A 21203-nucleotide genomic window follows, 5' to 3' on the forward strand; every position below is an offset into this window, starting at 1 on the left:
GGGTAATGTATAAGTGTCCACAACCCACTGATTGCCCCGATCACCCTGCTTATACATTACCCAGCCTGGTTCCAGCGATCGCCGCAGCCTCCCGCACAGCTCCGCTCTCTCTGTGGTGTGGATCATATATGAAGTCATGATGTCTCCGACGCCATGCGCAGTCCCGATCCTCCCCATAGACCGGAGCTGTGCGGGAGCGCTGCGGTGATCACTGGAACCAGGCTGGGTAATGTATAAGCAGGGTGATCGGGGCAATCAGTGGGTTGTGGACACTTATACATTACCCGGCCTGGTTCCAGTGATCGCCGCAGCCTCCCGCACAGCTCCGCTCTCTCTGTGGTGTGGATCATACATGAAGTCATGATGTCTCCGACGCCATGCGCAGTCCCTTATACACACTTATAGACACTTATATTAGATAGCCTAGTGCTAGCTAACACCTTATGCAGCCATATAACCAAATAGTTTTATACGGGGGGGGGGGGGAACTCCTGAGGCCAGCAAAACCTCTTGAGTGGCATGCCCGTCACAGTGTCAGGCATTCGGCACAGAAGGTTAAAGATCATTATGCTGTTGCTTATCTTTTACAGCAGAGAGGACTTTCTGAGTTCAGGCCCACTTTAATTTTATGGTGGGCCTGAACTCAGAAAGTCCTCTCTATTGAGTAGTCAGCTTGAAGTTGCCGAGGAGGACAGGAGGAACTGTTGTGTGGGAGAACCCTTAATACATTCATATCGCTGTCTAATATCGCTGTTTAATATCGCTGTCTAATATCGCTGTCTAATATCGCTGTCTAAAACATCTCAATTTTCAAAGTTAGTTATTGGCATATCCAGGAACACCTGTAATGCTTCTATTATATTATATAACGTCAGTCCTTTAGTCAGCCCGCTCTAGGTAATAAAGCCCTTTAGTCAGTCAGACACCTGCAATGGCGATGTCCCTGAGTCAGACAGACACCTGCTATGGCGATGTCCCCGAGTCAGACAGACACCTGCAATGGCGATGTCCCTGAGTCAGACAGACACCTGCTATGACCATGTCCCTGAGGTGGATATACTCACAGAGTCCAGGCCCTCCTTCTCCAGCTTGGCCCTCTCTAGGTAATAAAGCCCTTTAGTCATATAGACACCTGCAATGGCGATGTCCCCGAGTCAGACAGACACCTGCTATGGCGATGTCCCCGAGTCAGACAGACACCTGCTATGGCGATGTCCCCGAGTCAGACAGACACCTGCTATGGCGATGTCCCCGAGTCAGACAGACACCTGCTATGGCGATGTCCCCGAGTCAGACAGACACCTGCTATGGCGATGTCTCCGAGTCAGTCAGACACCTGCAATGGTGATGTCCCCGAGTCAGTCAGACACCTGCTATGGCGATGTCCCCGAGTCAGTCAGACACCTGCAATGGTGATGTCCCCGAGTCAGACAGACACCTGCCATGGCGATGTCCCCGAGTCAGTCAGACACCTGCAATGGTGATGTCCCCGAGTCAGTCAGACACCTGCTATGGCGATGTCCCCGAGTCAGTCAGACACCTGCAATGGTGATGTCCCCGAGTCAGACAGACACCTGCTATGGTGATGTCCCCGAGTCAGTCAGACAACTGCTATGGCGATGTCCCCGAGTCAGTCAGACACCTGCTATGGCGATGTCCCCGAGTCAGTCAGACACCTGCTATGGCGATGTCCCCGAGTCAGTCAGACACCTGCAATGGTGATGTCCCCGAGTCAGTCAGACACCTGCAATGGTGATGTCCCAGAGTCAGTCAGACACCTGCAATGACCATGTCCCTGAGGTGGATACTCACAGAGTCCAGGCCCTCCTTCTCCAGCTTGGCCCTCTCTAGGTAATAACTCTTTTCGGCAACGCTCAGTAGCTTCCAGCTCTCGCTGATCCTCTTGTTGATCTCAGACTGGGGCAGGTGAGGCACCTTCTGCTGGACACTGAGGTAGATATCATAGTAGTACAGCAAGTATGCCGACCTACAGTACACAGAGGGGTGTTAGGTCAAATCTCTCAATATACCACACTGCTATTTATTCTTAAATAACCCGACTAAACCCAGAACAAACCAGCCAGCCTAATAAATAAGTATGAACATTGTAGTGAAGAGAAGCATTGGGCTTAATCCCTTTCTCAAACTGCAGTACAGCTCGCCTCTGGTACTCTGTAGATTTAGCTGGTGGGCGGGTCAACCAGGAGTGACCATGTGACTATGTCAGAAATATTGCATTCCTCTTTATTTAATATTGTTTTTGCTTTTTGATTTGTCCTTTTAAAGATGCCATAATAAAATTGTTGGAATACTGTATAATTGATTGATATAACGGTGTGTAAATAGCCTGTGATAGTAATACAGTTCTGCAGAATCATGGCTCTATCAGGCAAATTCCTGCATCAGAGTGAGGAAAATAGTAAAGTGAAAGTAGCCAAACTGACAGTATCACCGTTCTGCGCTGCTCTGACGAGCTATTGCTGCTTTCACATGGAACACAGCTGTGAATCCAGCCTTACTACTCATGAGTCTTCCATCCGCTATAAGTCTCTAACTTACAGACCTCTGCCCAAAAGGGGAACTGTAAAAATGGTATGAAATTAAAAATGTCACCTATGCTCTAAGGCAGGGGTCAGGAACCTTTTTGTCTGAGAGAGCCATAAACGCCACATATTATAAAATATATTGGTAGGTGAACAGAGGCGCCAGAAGGATAAAAGTATTGAGTACAGAGGCGCTCTGCTTGCTATAACTGAATTGCTGTTGTTTATCCCCTGCTTATTGCCTGAAGAAGTGGGCTGTGCCTGCGAAACGCGTTGCATCTTTGGGGTATTTTCAATAAATGTGTATATCCATATATTTACAGTCCTTGGTGTCTGCTTTAACAGAGGCGAGTCCACCACTTCCTCCCAGCAATTTTTTAAAAATGTTATGTACTTTTATCCTTCTAGCGCCTCTGTTCACCTACCAATATATTTGAGTCCACCCCAGGTGGAGGGGTGATCTACCCCCTTTCTTCCTATCTACAGAGAGCGACTTCTTAATCCTGAGTGAGGACAGGTCTAATCTCCTCACCTGCCTAATGAGTGGTTACCTAGGTGGTAACCCGTGTTTGTGAGTATTACCATCTCACTGTTTCATTTATCCAATCAATTTTGACATACTACACCATATTGGGCTCTCGATTTCTCTTCAGCATATTTTAAAATGTAATTCCGTGAGGGCCATACAATATGTTTAAAACTGGGACAGTGTACATGCGCAGCAAAGGGCTCAGGTCCCTGTTGGAGATCAACGATTTCTATCAAACATGCTAATGTTTTCAATAACGATTTTTGTGCTAAACAACCAGCGGTTTCCGGAGCGATTTCAGGAAATACGATTATAAATCCTGCGCAGCTGGAAGGAAAGCACTCAGAAAATGCTGCAGCTAATGGCTCTTGTGTAATCACCGGCTTACATTAGCCAAACATTTCTGCAAGTGCTAGAGATTCCTGGAAAGCACAAAGCTCTCTAGTGGGCCTCGGGCCAAATGATTAAACACAACATTAGAACCTCTATGGAAAAACAAATACTGGTATAAAAATACTGGAAGGGTTAATAACTGAAATTTCCACTTCACTAGGAGGCTAATGGATAAGGGTGCCTAGGTGGCAGACAGAATGGTCAGATTGTATTGTCATACTATTAGCAGATACAGCAGAGGTTCTCTGCCTCCCAGGCACCTGGGACTCTTTCTGGAACAGCTTATGTTGTGTGTAAGAAACTATAAGTTGGTTGCTATTGGCAACAGCACTACACCTTTATTCCGGCACCAGCAACTCATTAGAGTTGCAACTCACAGGAAGTGTGAGAACTCGACTCTCATCACAGCAACAGCATAGTAGATAGAACTTCTTAGGCGTCCTCAAAGTTTAGGAGTTTATTCAGTCAGCAGATATACAGTACATGTGGTTAGATCTTAGCGAAGCAGATTGTTCTGTTGTAAGTCTGTTGCGTTACAGCTTGTTGGTTCCATTGCATGGCAACCAGGTATGTTCCATCTAGACTACGTTCCATCTGTACTACATTCTATATACAGCATACAGTTAGATAAAACGACAAGACATAAAAGTAAAGGGTTGAAGTCAGCAGTCACAGGAAGCAGAAGTGCCTCTCCGTAGGCCGGCAACTACCGACCAGGAAAGAGTTAAATGTGACATCATCTGAGCCATACCCCCAAGCCTACAATTGGCGGGCATGGGCATGCGACCCACCTCATTAATATTCCATTGCTTTATAACCTATTTGCAAAGAATGCAATGTTTTGTAAATATCGGCTTTGTTTATGTCGTCGAACGGTCGGGGCAGTTAGACCTTAGACCTGATAACCCCTTATGTGGCCTTCCACAAGGAACAGGTTCCTTGTACATGATTGCATCATTTCTTCTCCGAGAAACTCTGCTTAAAGGGAGACTCTGCAAATCAAGTCTTTTACCTAACCTCAGTTCAACTAACTAAGGCCTACAACTTCAATCATATAATACTTAAATTCTAACATTGTGTTTAATGATTTAGAGCAGAAATGAAATGTTGGGTTTCATATCACTTTATAACCGTCTATAGAAAAAAGGCTGAGATGGAAAATAACCAGGAAGGTAGAAAAGACCATGTATGCTGGAACAAATAATAATGAGGAGTATACAGGCTCTGAGTTACGCAAAGCCTCCTGGGTTTTCAGCATGACAAAGCATTAGTATAGTGCCTGGCAAGATCTCTCCCGCATTCCTATCACTGGGCAGAAGTCCTGTGCTCTGCTCTAGTCCTGTTACCTGGGGTTCCTCCCATACCTGGGGTTCCTCCCATACCTGGGGTTCCTCACATACCTGGGGTTCCTCACATACCTGGGGTTCCTCACATACCTGGGTTTCCTTACAGCATCGCCATGTTCCTCTGTATTACTATCATTGGGGAGAAGTCCTGTGCTCTGCTCTAGTCCTGTTACCTGGGTTTCCTCACATACCTGGGTTTCCTCACATGCCTGTGTTTCCTTACAGCATCGCCATGTTCCTCTGTATTACTATCACTGGTCCTGTTACCTGGGTTTCCTCACATATCTGGGTTTCCTCACATCCTCTGTATTACTATCACTGGGCAGAAGTCCTGTGCTTTGCTCTAGTCATGTTACCTGGGTTTCCTCACATACCTGGGTTTCCTCACAGCTTCGCCATGGTCCGTACATCCTCTGTATTTCTTCTTCTTCAGTGGGGGCTTTGCAGGCACGTAAGTTCCCTCCATCTCTTCAGACTCCACTGTTACCTCATTGCCATCGAAAGGGTCGTCCATCCCTGAATAACACACGGGAACGTCACACGGGAACGTCACACGGGAACGACACACGGGAACGTCACACGGGAACGTCACACGGGAACGTCACACGGGAACGTCACACGGGAACGTCACACGGGAACGTCACACGGGAACGTCACACGGGAACGTCACAACATCATTTCTTCATCAATATACAGAAAGAATGAAAGGTCAGTAGTGTCTGAATCCCACACCAGAAACACGCAAGCAGCTAATCTAGTCAGACTTCAGTCAGAAACACCTGATCTGCTGCATGCTTCTTCCGGGGGTCTATGATTACAGGCAGAGGATCAGCAAGACAGCCAAGCAATATGCATTGTTTAAAAGGAAATAAATATGTCAGCTTCCATATCCCTCTCACTTCAAGTGAACCTGAACATGCACCCTGTATGTATGTAGAGAGTTTAGCCTGTCTACTTCCTCCTCATCTGTGACTAATCACAAGTTGTAATTTGATCTCCCAGCTGTGTCAGCTGAGGAATATCTGTTGCCTCAGCAGAGCAGCTTATTTGTAAACACAGGATGTTAACCTTATGTCTGCTTCCATGAAAGCAGGAAGTAGACACACCACATATTTATTTTAAGTTGTGTATCAGCTGTAATAAAGAAAAGGTTGTTTTTTTTTTTTTTTAATTTAAAGGTTATTATATCTGTTGCTTGTAGAGCAGAGAGGAAATTCTGAGATCAGGTCCACTTTAATTAAAGGACAACTGAAGAGAGAGGAATATGGAGGCTGCCATATTTATTCCCTTTTAAGCAATACCAGTTGCCTGGCCATCCTGCTGATCCTCTGCCTCTAGTACTTTTAGCCATAGCCCCTGAACAAGCATGCAGCAGATCAGGTGCTCTGACATTATTCCCAAAACTTAAAGAAAAAAGTCTTCTCTCTTTTTTGATAGCAAACGTTCACACAGGTAGTTGAGCGTCACACACCTCTGCATACCGTATGATACATTTGTTGTTGGGTCTCCAACTAGTGATATGAACTAATATAAGAAAGAGGAAAGAAGGGGATATAAGACTTCAAGTTCAAAAATTAGAAAAAACTTTATTGAGAAGCTTCAAAACAGACACCAAGTCACACTAATGAAAAACACTAAAATCACAGGATTAAAGCTCACCTGGGTCTCCAGCAACCACCACTCTGGGGTCTCCCATTCACACCTTCACACACCAGCATCATGCAGGCTCTACACCCTGAGGAAGGCCATGATTGGCCGAAACATGTAGGTGGGCGGAGCCTAAAGACGCCTGACCTATCCACCTTCACACAGCAGCATCATACACGGCACAGCACAAACATTGTGTACTACACAGGCATTAATGCCAAACATCTGATTGCATGTGGTGACTGAGATGGGAAAGATCCATTGTATATATATATATATATATATATATATATATATATATATATATATATATATATATATATATATATATATGGATGTACACAATCCAGATCATCAAAGCTTAGAAAGTTCAAGCAGCTCAAAAATCTAATTCAAACAGCGCTCATCGTACTGCAATGGTGGTAAGTTCAGCATATGAAGCCTTTAGTTGTTAGTAGGCATCTGAGTTAGCCAATACATGAGAGTTGCATACAGGCTTAGCGCATAGTTCATAGCACATTAGATTAGCTTAGCGTCTTGCAGGATTTAGCTGAGCATGGTGACATACAACAACAGTCATGCTACACGCAGCACAGTGTAAACCAGGCAGTCCGAGATTGCTTGCCCTACTTGATTCCACTCACCGCAATCCTAACTTGCCTTTGGATATGAGTACTCACACTTTTGGATGCACCTGCTGGCTGTGTGCACGGAAGGCGATCCCCTGTGGGCGTTTCCACAGTTGCTAGGCGGAGATCAGCGTGGGACAAGGCTGTGGATAGGTCCGGCGTCTTTAGGCTCCGCCCACCTACATGTTTCGGCCAATCATGGCCTTCCTCAGGGTGTAGAGCCTGTATGATGCTGGTGTGTGAAGGTGGATAGGTCCGGCGTCTTTAGGCTCCGCCCACCTACATGTTTCGGCCAATCATGGCCTTCCTCAGGGTGTAGAGCCTGTATGATGCTGGTGTGTGAAGGTGGATAGGTCAGGCATCTTTAGGCTCCGCCCACCTACATGTTTCGGCCAATCATGGCCTTCCTCAGGGTGTAGAGCCTGTATGATGCTGGTGTGTGAAGGTGGATAGGTCCGGCGTCTTTAGGCTCCGCCCACCTACATGTTTCGGCCAATCATGGCCTTCCTCAGGGTGTAGAGCCTGTATGATGCTGGTGTGTGAAGGTGGATAGGTCAGGCATCTTTAGGCTCCGCCCACCTACATGTTTCGGCCAATCATGGCCTTCCTCAGGGTGTAGAGCCTGTATGATGCTGGTGTGTGAAGGTGGATAGGTCAGGCATCTTTAGGCTCCGCCCACCTACATGTTTCGGCCAATCATGGCCTTCCTCAGGGTGTAGAGCCTGTATGATGCTGGTGTGTGAAGGTGGATAGGTCCGGCGTCTTTAGGCTCCGCCCACCTACATGTTTCGGCCAATCATGGCCTTCCTCAGGGTGTAGAGCCTGTATGATGCTGGTGTGTGAAGGTGGATAGGTCAGGCGTCTTTAGGCTCCGCCCACCTACATGTCTCGGCCAATCATGGCCTTCATCAGGGTGTAGAGCCTGTATGATGCTGGTGTGTGAAGGTGGATAGGTCAGGCGTCTTTAGGCTCCGCCCACCTACATGTCTCGGCCAATCATGGCCTTCCTCAGGGTGTAGAGCCTGTATGATGCTGGTGTGTGAAGGTGTGAATGGGAGACCCCAGACTGGAGGTTGCTGGAGACCCGCTTGAGCTTTAATCCTGTGATTTTACTGCTTTTCATTAGTGTGACTTGGTGTCTGTTTTAAAGCTTCTCAATAAAGTTTTTCTCATTTTTGAACTTGACGTCTTATATCCCCTTCTTTCCTCTTTCTTATATTACTTTCTGGCATTATTGTCAGATCTGACTAGATTTGCTGCATGCTTGTTCCTGGTGTTATTCAGACACTACTGCAGCCAGAGAGATCAGCAGGGCTGCCATGCAACAACTGAAGCAAGAGGGATATGGAGGCTGACATATTTATTTTCTTTTTAACAATACCAGTTGCCTGGCAGCCCTGCTGATCCTCTGCCTCTAATACATTTAGCCATAGCCCCTGAACAAGCATACAGCAGATCAGGTGTTTCTGACTAAAGTGTGACTAGATTAGCTGCATGCTTGTTTCAGGAGTGTGATTCAGACACTGCTGTAGCCAAATAGACCAACAGGGCTGCCAGGCAACTGGTATTGTTTAAAGGGCCACTATCGCGAAAAAAGTAGGCAGTTAAAAAATGTGACAGATGACAGGTTTTGGGCTAGTCCATCTCCTCATAGGGTATTCTCAGGGCTTTCTTTGTTTTCAACAGCATTTCCTGAACAACAGTTGTAAAATCTAAGTGACATAATAGTGTGCAAGTGATTAGGGAGGCCGGCTGGTATCTTGCTATTTTGGCAGTTAAACTGCTGTTCAGGAAATGCTGTTGAAAACAAAGAAAGCCCTGAGAATACCCTATGAGGAGATGGACTAGCCCAAAACCTGTCATCTGTCACATTTTTTAACTGCCTACTTTTTTCGCGATAGTGGTCCTTTAAGAGGAAATAAATGTGACAGCCTCCATATTCCTCTCACTTCAGTTGCCCTTTAAGGTGTGCTTTCAAAATACACTGAAGAGTCTGGAGGTTTGCAGGAAAGCTGGAGGAAGCCCCAGGTAACTGGATGTTTTCTTTTTTATTTTACAACAGTTCCTTGGATGTGTCCTTCAATCACCCTGAACGCTGCATGTAAATGACTGGTTGCTATGGACAACAAGCACATGACTGCAGCAGCCGCTATCTCCTGTATGTGGGCTCCTCCCCTGAATGACTGGTTGCTAGGGACAACAAGCACATGACTCCAGCAGCTGCTATATCCTGTATGTGGGCTCCTCCCCTGAATGACTGGTTGCTAGTGACAACAAGCACATGACTCCAGCAGCTGCTATATCCTGTATGTGGGCTCCTCCCCTGAATGACTGGTAGCTATGGACAACAAGCACATGACTGCAGCAGCTGCTATCTCCTGTATGTGGGCTCCTCCCCTGAATGACTGGTTGCTATGGACAACAAGCACATGACTGCAGCAGCCGCTATATCCTGTATGTGGGCTCCTCCCCTGAATGACTGGTTGCTATGGACAACAAGCACATGATTGCAGCAGCCGCTATATCCTGTATGTGGGCTCCTCCCCTGAATGACTGGTTGCTATGGAGAGGAAGCACATGACTGCAGCAGCCGCTATATCCTGTATGTGGGCTCCTCCCCTGAATGACTGGTTGCTATGGACAACAAGCACATGACTGCAGCAGCCGCTATATCCTGTATGTGGGCTCCTCCCCTGAATGACTGGTTGCTGGGGACAACAAGCACATGACTACAGCAGCTGCTATATCCTGTATGTGGGCTCCTCCCCTGAATGACTGGTTGCTATGGACAACAAGCACATGATTGCAGCAGCCGCTATATCCTGTATGTGGGCTCCTCCCCTGAATGACTGGTTGCTATGGACAACAAGCACATGACTGCATCAGCTGCTATATCCAGTATGTGGGCTCCTCCCCTGAATGACTGGTTGCTGGGGACAACAACCACATGACTGCAGCAGCTGCTATATCCTGTATGTGGGCTCCTCCCCTGAATGACTGGTTGCTGGGGACAACAACCACATGACTGCAGCAGCTGCTATATCCTGTATGTGGGCTCCTCCCCTGAATGACTGGTTGCTAGGGACAACAAGCACATGACTGCAGCAGCTGCTATATCCTGTATGTGGGCTCCTCCCCTGAATGACTGGTTGCTAGGGACAACAAGCACATGACTGCAGCAGCCGCTATATCCTGTATGTGGGCTCCTCCCCTGAATGACTGGTTGCTAGGGACAACAAGCACATAACTCCAGCAGCTGCTATATCCTGTACGTGGGCTCCTCCCCTGAATGACTGGTTGCTATGGACAACAAGCACATGACTGCAGCAGCCGCTATATCCTGTATGTGGGCTCCTCCCCTGAATGACTGGTTGCTATGGACAACAAGCACATGACTGCAGCAGCTGCTATATCCTGTATGAGGGCTCCTCCCCTGAATGACTGGTTGCTAGGGACAACAAGCACATGACTGCAGCAGCTGCTATATCCTGTATGTGGGCTCCTCCCCTGAATGACTGGTTGCTATGGAGAGGAAGCACATGACTGCAGCAGCCGCTATATCCTGTATGTGGGCTCCTCCCCTGAATGACTGGTTGCTAGGGACAACAAGCACATGACTGCAGCAGCCGCTATATCCTGTATGTGGGCTCCTCCCCTGAATGACTGGTTGCTAGGGACAACAAGCACATGACTCCAGCAGCTGCTATATCCTGTATGAGGGCTCCTCCCCTGAATGACTGGTTGCTAGGGACAACAAGCACATGACTGCAGCAGCTGCTATATCCTGTATGTGGGCTCCTCCCCTGAATGACTGGTTGCTATGGAGAGGAAGCACATGACTGCAGCAGCCGCGATATCCTGTATGTGGGCTCCTCCCCTGAATGACTGGTTGCTAGGGACAACAAGCACATGACTGCAGCAGCCGCTATATCCTGTATGTGGGCTCCTCCCCTGAATGACTGGTTGCTAGGGACAACAAGCACATGACTCCAGCAGCTGCTATATCCTGTATGTGGGCTCCTCCCCTGAATGACTGGTTGCTAGGGACAACAAGCACATGACTCCAGCAGCTGCTATATCCTGTATGAGGGCTCCTCCCCTGAATGACTGGTTGCTAGGGACAACAAGCACATGACTGCAGCAGCCGCTATATCCTGTATGTGGGCTCCTCCCCTGAATGACTGGTTGCTAGGGACAACAAGCACATGACTCCAGCAGCTGCTATATCCTGTATGTGGGCTCCTCCCCTGAATGACTGGTTGCTAGGGACAACAAGCACATGACTGCAGCAGCCGCTATATCCTGTATGTGGGCTCCTCCCCTGAATGACTGGTTGCTAGTGACAACAAGCACATGACTGCAGCAGCCGCTATATCCTGTATGAGGGCTCCTCCCCTGAATGACTGGTTGCTAGGGACAACAAGCACATGACTGCAGCAGCTGCTATATCCTGTATGTGGGCTCCTCCCCTGAATGACTGGTTGCTATGGAGAGGAAGCACATGACTGCAGCAGCCGCTATATCCTGTATGTGGGCTCCTCCCCTGAATGACTGGTTGCTATGGACAACAAGCACATGACTGCAGCAGCTGCTATATCCTGTATGAGGGCTCCTCCCCTGAATGACTGGTTGCTAGGGACAACAAGCACATGACTGCAGCAGCCGCTATATCCTGTATGTGGGCTCCTCCCCTGAATGACTGGTTGCTATGGGCAACAAGCACATGACTCCAGCAGCTGCTATATCCTGTATGTGGGCTCCTCCCCTGAATGACTGGTTGCTAGGGACAACAAGCACATGACTGCAGCAGCCGCTATATCCTGTATGTGGGCTCCTCCCCTGAATGACTAGTTGCTAGGGACAACAAGCACATGACTCAGGCAGCTGCTATATCCTGTATGTGGGCTCCTCCCCTGAATGACTGGTTGCTAGGGACAACAAGCACATGACTCCAGCAGCTGCTATATCCTGTATGAGGGCTCCTCCCCTGAATGACTGGTTGCTAGGGACAACAAGCACATGACCGCAGCAGCCGCTATATCCTGTATGTGGGCTCCTCCCCTGAATGACTGGTTGCTATGGAGAGGAAGCACATGACTGCAGCAGCCGCTATATCCTGTACGTGGGCTCCTCCCCTGAATGACTGGTTGCTAGGGACAACAAGCACATGACTGCAGCAGCCGCTATATCCTGTATGTGGGCTCCTCCCCTGAATGACTGGTTGCTAGGGACAACAAGCACATGACTCCAGCAGCTGCTATATCCTGTATGAGGGCTCCTCCCCTGAATGACTGGTTGCTAGGGACAACAAGCACATGACTGCAGCAGCCGCTATATCCTGTATGTGGGCTCCTCCCCTGAATGACTGGTTGCTAGGGACAACAAGCACATGACTCCAGCAGCTGCTATATCCTGTATGAGGGCTCCTCCCCTGAATGACTGGTTGCTAGGGACAACAAGCACATGACTCCAGCAGCCGCTATATCCTGTATGTGGGCTCCTCCCCTGAATGACTGGTTGCTAGGGACAACAAGCACATGACTGCAGCAGCCGCTATATCCTGTATGTGGGCTCCTCCCCTGAATGACTGGTTGCTAGGGACAACAAGCACATGACTGCAGCAGCCGCTATATCCTGTATGTGGGCTCCTCCCCTGAATGACTAGTTGCTAGTGACAACAAGCACATGACTGCAGCAGCCGCTATATCCTGTATGAGGGCTCCTCCCCTGAATGACTGGTTGCTAGGGACAACAAGCACATGACTGCAGCAGCCGCTATATCCTGTATGTGGGCTCCTCCCCTGAATGACTGGTTGCTAGGGACAACAAGCACATGACTCCAGCAGCTGCTATATCCTGTATGAGGGCTCCTCCCCTGAATGACTGGTTGCTAGGGACAACAAGCACATGACTGCAGCAGCCGCTATATCCTGTATGTGGGCTCCTCCCCTGAATGACTGGTTGCTAGGGACAACAAGCACATGACTGCAGCAGCCGCTATATCCTGTATGTGGGCTCCTCCCCTGAATGACTAGTTGCTAGTGACAACAAGCACATGACTGCAGCAGCCGCTATATCCTGTATGAGGGCTCCTCCCCTGAATGACTGGTTGCTAGGGACAACAAGCACATGACTGCAGCAGCCGCTATATCCTGTATGTGGGCTCCTCCCCTGAATGACTGGTTGCTAGGGACAACAAGCACATGACTCCAGCAGCTGCTATATCCTGTATGAGGGCTCCTCCCCTGAATGACTGGTTGCTAGGGACAACAAGCACATGACCGCAGCAGCCGCTATATCCTGTATGTGGGCTCCTCCCCTGAATGACTGGTTGCTAGGGACAACAAGCACATGACTGCAGCAGCCGCTATATCCTGTATGTGGGCTCCTCCCCTGAATGACTGGTTGCTAGTGACAACAAGCACATGACTGCAGCAGCCGCTATATCCTGTATGTGGGCGCCTCCCTGAATGACTGGTTGCTAGGGACAACAAGCACATGACTGCAGCAGCCGCTATATTCTGTACGTGGGCTCCTCCCCCGAATGACTGGTTGCTAGGGACAACAAGCACATGACTGCAGCAGCCGCTATATCCTGTATGTGGGCTCCTCCCCTGAATGACTGGTTGCTAGGGACAACAAGCACATGACTCCAGCAGCCGCTATATCCTGTATGAGGGCTCCTCCCCTGAATGACTGGTTGCTAGGGACAACAAGCACATGACCGCAGCAGCCGCTATATCCTGTATGTGGGCTCCTCCCCTGAATGACTGGTTGCTAGGGACAACAAGCACATGACTGCAGCAGCCGCTATATCCTGTATGTGGGCTCCTCCCCTGAATGACTGGTTGCTAGGGACAACAAGCACATGACTGCAGCAGCCGCTATATCCTGTATGTGGGCTCCTCCCCTGAATGACTGGTTGCTAGGGACAACAAGCACATGACCGCAGCAGCCGCTATATCCTGTATGTGGGCTCCTCCCCTGAATGACTGGTTGCTAGGGACAACAAGCACATGACTGCAGCAGCCGCTATATCCTGTATGTGGGCTCCTCCCCTGAATGACTGGTTGCTAGGGACAACAAGCACATGACTGCAGCAGCTGCTATATCCTGTATGAGGGCTCCTCCCCTGAATGACTGGTTGCTAGGGACAACAAGCACATGACTGCAGCAGCCGCTATATCCTGTATGTGGGCTCCTCCCCTGAATGACTGGTTGCTAGGGACAACAAGCACATGACTCCAGCAGCTGCTATATCCTGTATGTGGGCTCCTCCCCTGAATGACTGGTTGCTAGGGACAACAAGCACATGACTGCAGCAGCCGCTATATTCTGTACGTGGGCTCCTCCCCCGAATGACTGGTTGCTAGGGACAACAAGCACATGACTCCAGCAGCTGCTATATCCTGTATGTGGGCTCCTCCCCTGAATGACTGGTTGCTAGGGACAACAAGCACATGACTCCAGCAGCTGCTATATCCTGTATGAGGGCTCCTCCCCTGAATGACTGGTTGCTAGGGACAACAAGCACATGACTGCAGCAGCTGCTATATCCTGTATGTGGGCTCCTCCCCTGAATGACTGGTTGCTAGGGACAACAAGCACATGACTCCAGCAGCCGCTATATCCTGTATGTGGGCTCCTCCCCTGAATGACTGGTTGCTAGGGACAACAAGCACATGACTCCAGCAGCTGCTATATCCTGTATGAGGGCTCCTCCCCTGAATGACTGGTTGCTAGGGACAACAAGCACATGACTGCAGCAGCCGCTATATCCTGTATGTGGGCTCCTCCCCTGAATGACTGGTTGCTAGGGACAACAAGCACATGACTCCAGCAGCCGCTATATCCTGTATGTGGGCTCCTCCCCTGAATGACTGGTTGCTAGGGACAACAAGCACATGACTCCAGCAGCTGCTATATCCTGTATGAGGGCTCCTCCCCTGAATGACTGGTTGCTAGGGACAACAAGCACATGACTCCAGCAGCTGCTATATCCTGTATGTGGGCTCCTCCCCTGAATGACTGGTTGCTAGGGACAACAAGCACATGACTCCAGCAGCTGCTATATCCTGTATGAGGGCTCCTCCCCTGAATGACTGGTTGCTAGGGACAACAAGCACATGACTCCAGCAGCCGCTATATCCTGTATGTGGGCTCCTCCCCTGAATGACTGGTTGCTAGGGACAACAAGCACATGACTCCAGCAGCTGCTATATCCTGTATGAGGGCTCCTCCCCTGAATGACTGGTTGCTAGGGACAACAAGCACATGACTCCAGCAGCTGCTATATCCTGTATGAGGGCTCCTCCCCTGAATGACTGGTTGCTAGGGACAACAAGCACATGACTGCAGCAGCCGCTATATCCTGTATGTGGGCTCCTCCCCTGAATGACTGGTTGCTAGGGACAACAAGCACATGACTCCAGCAGCTGCTATATCCTGTATGAGGGCTCCTCCCCTGAATGACTGGTTGCTATGGAGAGGAAGCAAGAGTGTCAGCCAGCAGCTGGTATGTACTGGAGCCCCGCCCCCTCCTCGGCAGATCCCGCAGCCCCGCCCCCCGCTCATGTCTCTCCATAGTGACTCCGCAGCAGCGGCCAATGAGCGGGCGGGTTATTGAGTGAGGGCCGGAGCTCCCCCCGGCGGTGGCCGCAGCCCCCTCCAGGTGTCCCCCGAGCTCCGCACACACCCACCGGGCCCCGCGGCCTCCTCCTCTCCCCTCACCTGCAGCCCCGGCCGAGCGCCGCCGAGGAAATCACCTCCTCTCCTCCATGCCTTCTCCAAGATGGCGGCCGCACTGCGGGGCGGAGCGACCAATGGGAGCGGGGAATGCAGGAGCGGCAGCCAATCACAGCGCGGCTATTAGGCACGTGTGTCCGGAGTAGAGCGGAGCGCTGTGACGTCACTCCATCCATAACCTGCAGCTATATAATCACCTCCCATGTGTCCTGCTCCTCACACCAGTGTTCCAACTAGATAGGATGTCCCGACAATCCAGCATACGGAAGTGACGTGTGTGTCAGTTCAGACCAACAAACAAAACAGCATACAGCGAGGAACGTTTAAAAATGCAAACTGGACATATGAACACACGAGTGCTATTGTAGTCATAAACTAACGTACATCACAATGGGAAAGCCTAAGTATGAAGGACTACATGTTGTCACAACACAATAGCATACCTCATCATTTTTGCATACAGTGACTTTTTTGATATACATACATACAGATATATATATTATATAAATCAGGGCCAGGCCGAGGCATAGGCTGGAGAGGCTCCAGCCTCAGGGCGCAGTGTAGGAGGGGGTGCACAATTCATTCAGCTGTCATTCCTAATTGTGTATGAAGCAGAAAGAAATAAGAAAAGGGGATACATGGCAGTGACTGCAAGTGAGATAACTAGAGATTAAGGTATTAGGGAGGTTGGGGGCCCTGTGGCCCTCTTAGTCTAGTAGCAATCAGTGTGTGGGGCGCACTTTGGTGTCTCAGCCTTGGGTGCTGAAGGACCTTGTCCCAGCTCTGATATAAATATATCCATACAAATACATAAATATAACCATAACATATTACATCACAATGCAATGTATGTCAATGTGTTGAGGAATGCCTGAGGCTGCATTTCCATTTGTGCGGTGCGAATCGCCGCGGTAAAAATTCGCATGGATGACAATGTATGCGAATTTAACCATGGCAGTGCTGGTGTGCTTTTCGATTGTTTCTATGCGAATTCGCATACCCAAACCTCATGCGAATTTCCTATTAAATACATTGTATGCGATTCGCATAGCGGTATGCAATATGCGAATTCTGATGGCTCTGCCATGCAAATTTTTTCTTCACAGAAAAACGCAAAGAAATTTTGACAAGTGGAAACAGTCCCATTCACTTGTATTGCTATGTGAATTTGCATGCGGAAAAACGCATGCGAATTCGCAATAGTGGAAATGAGCCCTAAATGTTAGTCCCTGCCAACAATGTAGGTATGCCGACAGCATTTCATTAATTTCCTTTTGCATTGTGTCAGGGACCAAGACTCTAATAATATTATATAGATGTAAACACACACACACACAATTTGTCAGACTCTGTAGCCTGATGACCTGTACCAACCAATTGGCATACATCATCAGATCTGGTTTTTTTTTTTTAGGTTAGCACTAGGTGTGATTAACCGGTTCAGCACTGCAGTCCGAAAATCTCATGCATCCGAGCAACGTTCACCTCCCATTCATTCGCCTATAACTTTATTGCTACTTATCACAATGAATTGATCTATATCTTGTTTTTTACGCCACTAATTAGGCTTTCTTTGGGGGGTACATTTTACTAAGAATTATTTTTTTCTAAATCTATTTTAACAGGAAGATTAAGAAAGAAATGAAAAAAAATCATTATTTCTCAGTTTTTGGCCATTATAGTTTGAAATTAATATAGGCTACCGTAATTAAAACTCATGTATTTTATTTGCCCATCTGTCCCGGTTATTACACCGTTTAAACGATGTCCCTATCACAATTTATGGTGCCGATATTTCATTTAGAAATTAAGGTGCATTTTTTCAATTTGCGTCCATCACTATTTATACGCTTATAATTTTAAATATTATAATAACATATTCTCTTGACATGCATATTTAAAAAGTTCAGACCCTTGGGTAACTATTTATGTTGTTTTTGTTTGTTTTTTATTGTATTTTTTATTTTTTTTTAATAAAAAAAAAGTGTATGTGGGTAATTTCTGGTGTGGAAGGGAAACTGCTAATTTTAAATGTAAAATAATATTTTTTTTTTATTAAAAATGTATGTGGGTGCAGTTTACTATTTGGCCACAGTGAAAAAAGTCCTGGATGCGAACGATCTCGCAACCAGGAACTAAAATGCTGGGGAGAAGTTTTCTGGGGGCAGAAATACCGCGCTCTCTGGAGAGAAAGTGTCAGTATTTCTGCGGGGAAGTTAGATCGGTAAATGGGAATTATATTCCCATTCACTGATCAGGGGGTTAGCGGTGGGCAGCGGGAGCACGCGCGGGGGGCGCGCCCGATCGCGAGCACCAGCCGGCGGCAGCAGCAGTGCCTATCTGGACGAGGAAGCTCGTCCAGATAGGCCGAACTGGTTAATGACCAGTCTTATTTGACCATCAAATTGTAGTATTTTATCAAATGCATGGGTTTCCCCTGGGTACTCCCGTTTCCTCCCACATCCCCAAAAACATACAGATAGGTTAATTGGCTTCTCCCCAAAAATTGTCCCTAGACTACGATATATACACGACGTGACTATGGTAGGATTAGATTGTGAGCCCCTCTGAGGGACAGTTAGTGGCAAGACAACGTACTCTGTGCTCTGTACAGTGCTGCGGAAGATGTCGGCGCTACATATATATACTAAATAATAATAATAACCCCCACCAAACCGCACCACAAGAGTTCTGGCTGCCCTGGCTGTCACTTCTTCCTTTGCCCATCATAGGCAGCTACTACAGGTGACCCTTAGCATTAGGTAGCCACAAGTACCCTCAGTATTAAGTAGCTAGAGGTGGCCCCAAGTATCAGGTAGCTAGAGGAACCGCAGTATTAGGTTGCTAGAGGAGCCCTGATTGAAGGGAGATCTGGTCAGCGGAATGCAGAGAGCCAGGTGAGGAACCTCTCATTTACATTCTCATCAGGACTCTGCATAGGAAAGGAGAGAGGCACTCGGGGAGGGGAGAGAGTTGCCTTTCCATCATCAGGCGCCTGTAGGCACATGAACACAGTTTCTTATGGTAAATCCAGCTATATATATATATATATATATATATATATATATATATATAAACTTTATGTGTCCATGGTGCAGGCTTGTCTATCAAAGCTACACTGCCTAGCTACACTAACCCCTACTGGCTTCACTAGCTAGACTACTTCCTACAGCTACAATAACCACCCCCCAACCACTACTGGAACTACAAGTGCAAAGTGCAGTGGAAACCAGCACCTATGCAGCCATTGCGTTTTGATTCACCATCTCCTCCTCTGTCTCTTCCTGGCACATTGGGGGGTAGACAGTGATTGTGCACCAGTAAACCAGCATGGGACATAAGGCGAGGAAAGAGTGATTCAGCTGGTGATGGAGGAATTGGAGTGCATATGCTAGATTCACTCTGCACTTTGGAGGTGTGTGTGTGTGTGTGTGTGTGTGGGGGGGGGGGTGTAATGGACAGACCCTGGCTCCCCACTTTGGAAGAAAAATGCTTTTATTTTCTTCTCTACACTTACAGTCCCGAAAATGCAGAGGAATCTACTAGCTGCCGTGGGTCCGTGCATTAACTATGCACGGCTATGTTACATTGTTACATAGTTATTTTGGTTGAAAAAAAGACATACGTCCATCGAGTTCAACCAGTATAAAGTACAACACCAGCCTGCTCCCTCACATATCCCTGTTGATCCAGGGGAAGGCAAAAAACCCTTACAAGGCATGGTAGAATTAGCCCCAAAAGGGAAAAAATTCCTTCCCGACTCCAGATGGCAATCAGATAAAATCCCTGGATCGACAACATTAGGCATTACCTAGTAATTGTAGCCATGGATGTCTTTCAACGCAAGGAAAGCATCTAAGCCCCCTTTAAATGCAGTTATCGAATTTGCCATAACTACTTCCTTTGGCAATGCATTCCACATCTTAACCACCTTAGCGGTATGGACGAGCTCAGCTCGTCCATTACCGCCGATGGCTGCCGCTCAGGCCCTGCTGGGCCGATTTGCTCCCTGTAAAAAGGAACACACGCAGCCGGCACTTTGCCAGCCGCGTGTGCTACCTGATCGCCGCCGCAGCGCGGCGATCCGCCGCGTGCAGCGGCGAAAGAGGGTCCCCCCAGCCGCCCGAACCCTGCGCAGCCGGAACAAACAGTTCCGGCCAGCGCTGAGGGCTGGATCGGAGGCGGCTGACGTCAGGACGTCGGCTGACGTCCATGACGTCACTCCGCTCGTCGCCATGGCGACGAGCAAAACGAAACAAGGAAGGCCGCTCATTGCGGCCTTCCTTGTTACTGTGGATCGCCGGAGGCGATCAGAAATAATGGATAGGAGCGCCCTCTAGTGGCCTTTCATGCAGCCAACTTTCAGTTGGCTGCATGAAATAGTTTTTTTTTAATAAAAAAAAAACCCCTTCCGCAGCTGCCCTGGCGATCTTAATAGAACGCCAGGGTGGTTAATCACTCTTACTGTAAAGAACCCTTTCCTAAATAAATGTCTAAAACGTTTTTCCTCCATGCGCAGATCATGTCCTCTAGTCCTTTGAGAAGGCCTAGGGACAAAAAGCTCATCCGCCAAGGTATTATATTGCCCTCTGATGTATTTATAAATGTTAATTAGATCTCCTCTAAGGCGTCTTTTCTCTAGACTAAATAAACCCAGTTTATCTAACCTTTCTTGGTAAGCGAGACCTTCCATCCCACGTATCAATTTTGTTGCTCGTCTCTGCTCTAAAACTGCAATATCTTTCCTATAATGTGGTGGCCAGAACTGAATTCCATATTCCAGATGTGGCCTTACTAGACTGTACCCACTAACGGAGGAAAAGGCAAGGCCATTTGATACGGTACCTGTTGTGGACGCGTCAGTCATGAGACTCGCAAAGCACGTGACATTTCTGCTGGAGGATGCAGTAGCCTTCAGGGATCCAATTGAGAGGAGAATGGATCAAGATCTTAAAACGAACTATACACTATCTGGAAGTGCTGTAAAACCAGCCATAGCCCTAACTTCAGTAAGTAGGGCAATACAGGCCTGGACGGAAAATCTCGGATGCCATTACAGCGGATACCGATAAACAAACACTAATCAAATCCCTACACGAGTTTAAACTATCAGCAGACTTTGTAGGGTAAGCAGCCGTCGATATCATCAGGTCTACATCAAGAGCAATGCTACACTCAATTACAACTCGTCGCACATTATGGCTGAAATCATGGTCTGCTGATCCCACATTGAAACAAACCTAGTGTAAAATACCGTTTGACAGAAAAAACCTATTTGGAGAAAAAATGGATTCTGCCGAGCAGTAAATCCGGCCTCATCCCCCAGGACAGAAGAACCAAAAAAATGTACAATAGTCCACAACCAAGATTC

The 21203-nt window shown here is 48.3% G+C and overlaps 1 protein-coding gene across 7 annotated transcripts in view; it reads right to left on the reverse strand.

The window, feature by feature from the left end:
• The window catches only part of HMGXB3 (HMG-box containing 3), a 205552-nt gene extending 189436 nt beyond the window's left edge, over nucleotides 1-16116 (reverse strand). The window contains exons 1-3 of one of the 7 annotated variants that reach the window (XM_068278426.1): nucleotides 16030-16116; nucleotides 5186-5327; nucleotides 1813-1987 (exon numbers count right to left, since the gene is read on the reverse strand). In XM_068278426.1, coding sequence (XP_068134527.1) covers nucleotides 1813-1987; nucleotides 5186-5327; nucleotides 16030-16036 — 324 coding nt within the window. In that variant the 5' untranslated portion in view covers nucleotides 16037-16116. The other 6 variants (XM_068278430.1, XM_068278428.1, XM_068278433.1 and 3 more) reach the window with 6 other exon arrangements.
• Nucleotides 16117-21203: the final 5087 nt, after the last annotated feature.

The sequence above is a fragment of the Hyperolius riggenbachi genome, chromosome 3, assembly GCF_040937935.1.
Source record: "Hyperolius riggenbachi isolate aHypRig1 chromosome 3, aHypRig1.pri, whole genome shotgun sequence".
Taxonomy (NCBI): Eukaryota; Metazoa; Chordata; class Amphibia; order Anura; family Hyperoliidae; genus Hyperolius; species Hyperolius riggenbachi.